General features: G+C 34.7%; 1 protein-coding gene across 1 annotated transcript in view; it reads right to left on the reverse strand.

Annotated features, from left to right (window-relative positions):
* Nucleotides 1–1,563, reverse strand: part of PRKDC (protein kinase, DNA-activated, catalytic subunit) — a 217,273-nt gene that overhangs the window by 77,287 nt on the left and 138,423 nt on the right. The window contains exon 59 of the mRNA XM_045291676.1: nucleotides 1,089–1,268. Within this exon, the coding sequence (XP_045147611.1) occupies nucleotides 1,089–1,268 (180 nt within the window). The remainder of the gene's footprint in view (nucleotides 1–1,088; nucleotides 1,269–1,563) is intronic.

The following is a 1,563-nucleotide window of genomic DNA, read 5'->3' on the forward strand; positions in this document are numbered from 1 at the left end:
TTTGAAAAGGATGATGGCAGCATATGTGCAAATGTGCTTGACACATTGGAGGAATGTATGGATTGTGATAAGTGATATAAGAGCCCCAATAAAAGTATTTTAAAAAATTTTAAATAAAGAAAATATGACTGACTATATTACTTCAAGGGGGTTACTCATTATGAAAAATGAAAAACGGAATAAAAATTATTTTCTAAAGGACTTCTAATAATTTCTGATTTGATTGACAAAAAAAAACAAAACCCAAAATATTCCAGAAAAAATTCATCTTCCAATAAGTATGTTTAACTAAAACTAGGTAGGCCTGCATGAAGTTTTCTACCTCAAGAAGGACTCCCTACGCAGATAGTGGCCCACACCCACCAGGCCCAGGTCTGTGCTTCCCACGGCACTAGCTAGCCTACATTATCTAGTACTATTCCTCAAACACTCTACATGATTCTACCGGAGGTTAAACTCTATATTTATGTCTGCTTATTATCAATCGCTCACTAGAATATAAACTGGATGAGGTCAGGTACTTTACTCACTTCATCACTGTGAATAAGTCAATACCTCTTGAAGGCAGTCAAGAGGCAGGAAAGAATTTTGAGAAACACTACACAAGGAAGTTATTCGCTTACTACAAAAGAAAACACTGTACACTATTTGATTTCAGATTATTTTGCCTTGCATATATTTTTTGAAGAAAAATTAAAATAAGTTACATGTACCTTTTGGGAAGAAGTAAATATTATCTGTCAAACATCCTGTCATTATGGAGAATTTGAACTTGATATACAAATAAAGTTGTAAGAACATAGTCACATGAAGCAAACACCAAACAAAAATAAAACAACAAACTCAATGCCACTGAGTTGATTCAGACTCATAGTGATCTTATAGGGCAAGGTAGAAGTGCCCTTGTGTTTCCAAGATCATTACTCTTTATGGGAGTAGAAAACCTCATCTTTCTCTCTTGGAGTCACTGGTGGCTTCGAACTTCTGACCTTAAAGTTAGCAGCCCAAAGCATAACCGCTATGACACCAGGGCTTCAGTTGACACAGACAATGAATATTCTATCAATAGAATGTGTGCATATGTTTACCTGAACACAAGAGACAAAAGGTGGAAAGAAAGAATAAGTGGTATTAAGAAAATCATTGAAGTCCTGGAGCAATTTTTTAGTAATGTTGTTTCTTTCTGACATGGTCTTGAATTTATCCATCTCCTTTAAAATTCCAGAAAACAAGCTGCCAAAGAGCTGCTTTGCAATTATAGGGTCTCTCTGTAAAACATTTAAAACAAGGGCAAATTAGGATGGGAAGTAAAAATGCTGTAATCCACCGATACCATCAATGTTTATAATACAAAGTGTGCAGACATATCTATACTTGACCACTTGTGAGTGAGTTTGATCATCAGCATTCTCAACTTTGAAGCATAACAGAATATATTCACAGTGTCATTGTGAGGAGTAGTCAAGATAATGCATATCCAAGATAATACTCTTGATTGGTGCACAAAAAAGGTTAATTGTATTTTAATATTATTTGCCTATCAGTATCATGGCAAAGCTTAAA

This window comes from Echinops telfairi, unplaced genomic scaffold, assembly GCF_000313985.2.
Source record: "Echinops telfairi isolate 266 unplaced genomic scaffold, ASM31398v2 ScPeMD7_1;HRSCAF=3_0, whole genome shotgun sequence".
In the NCBI taxonomy this organism is placed as follows: Eukaryota; Metazoa; Chordata; class Mammalia; order Afrosoricida; family Tenrecidae; genus Echinops; species Echinops telfairi.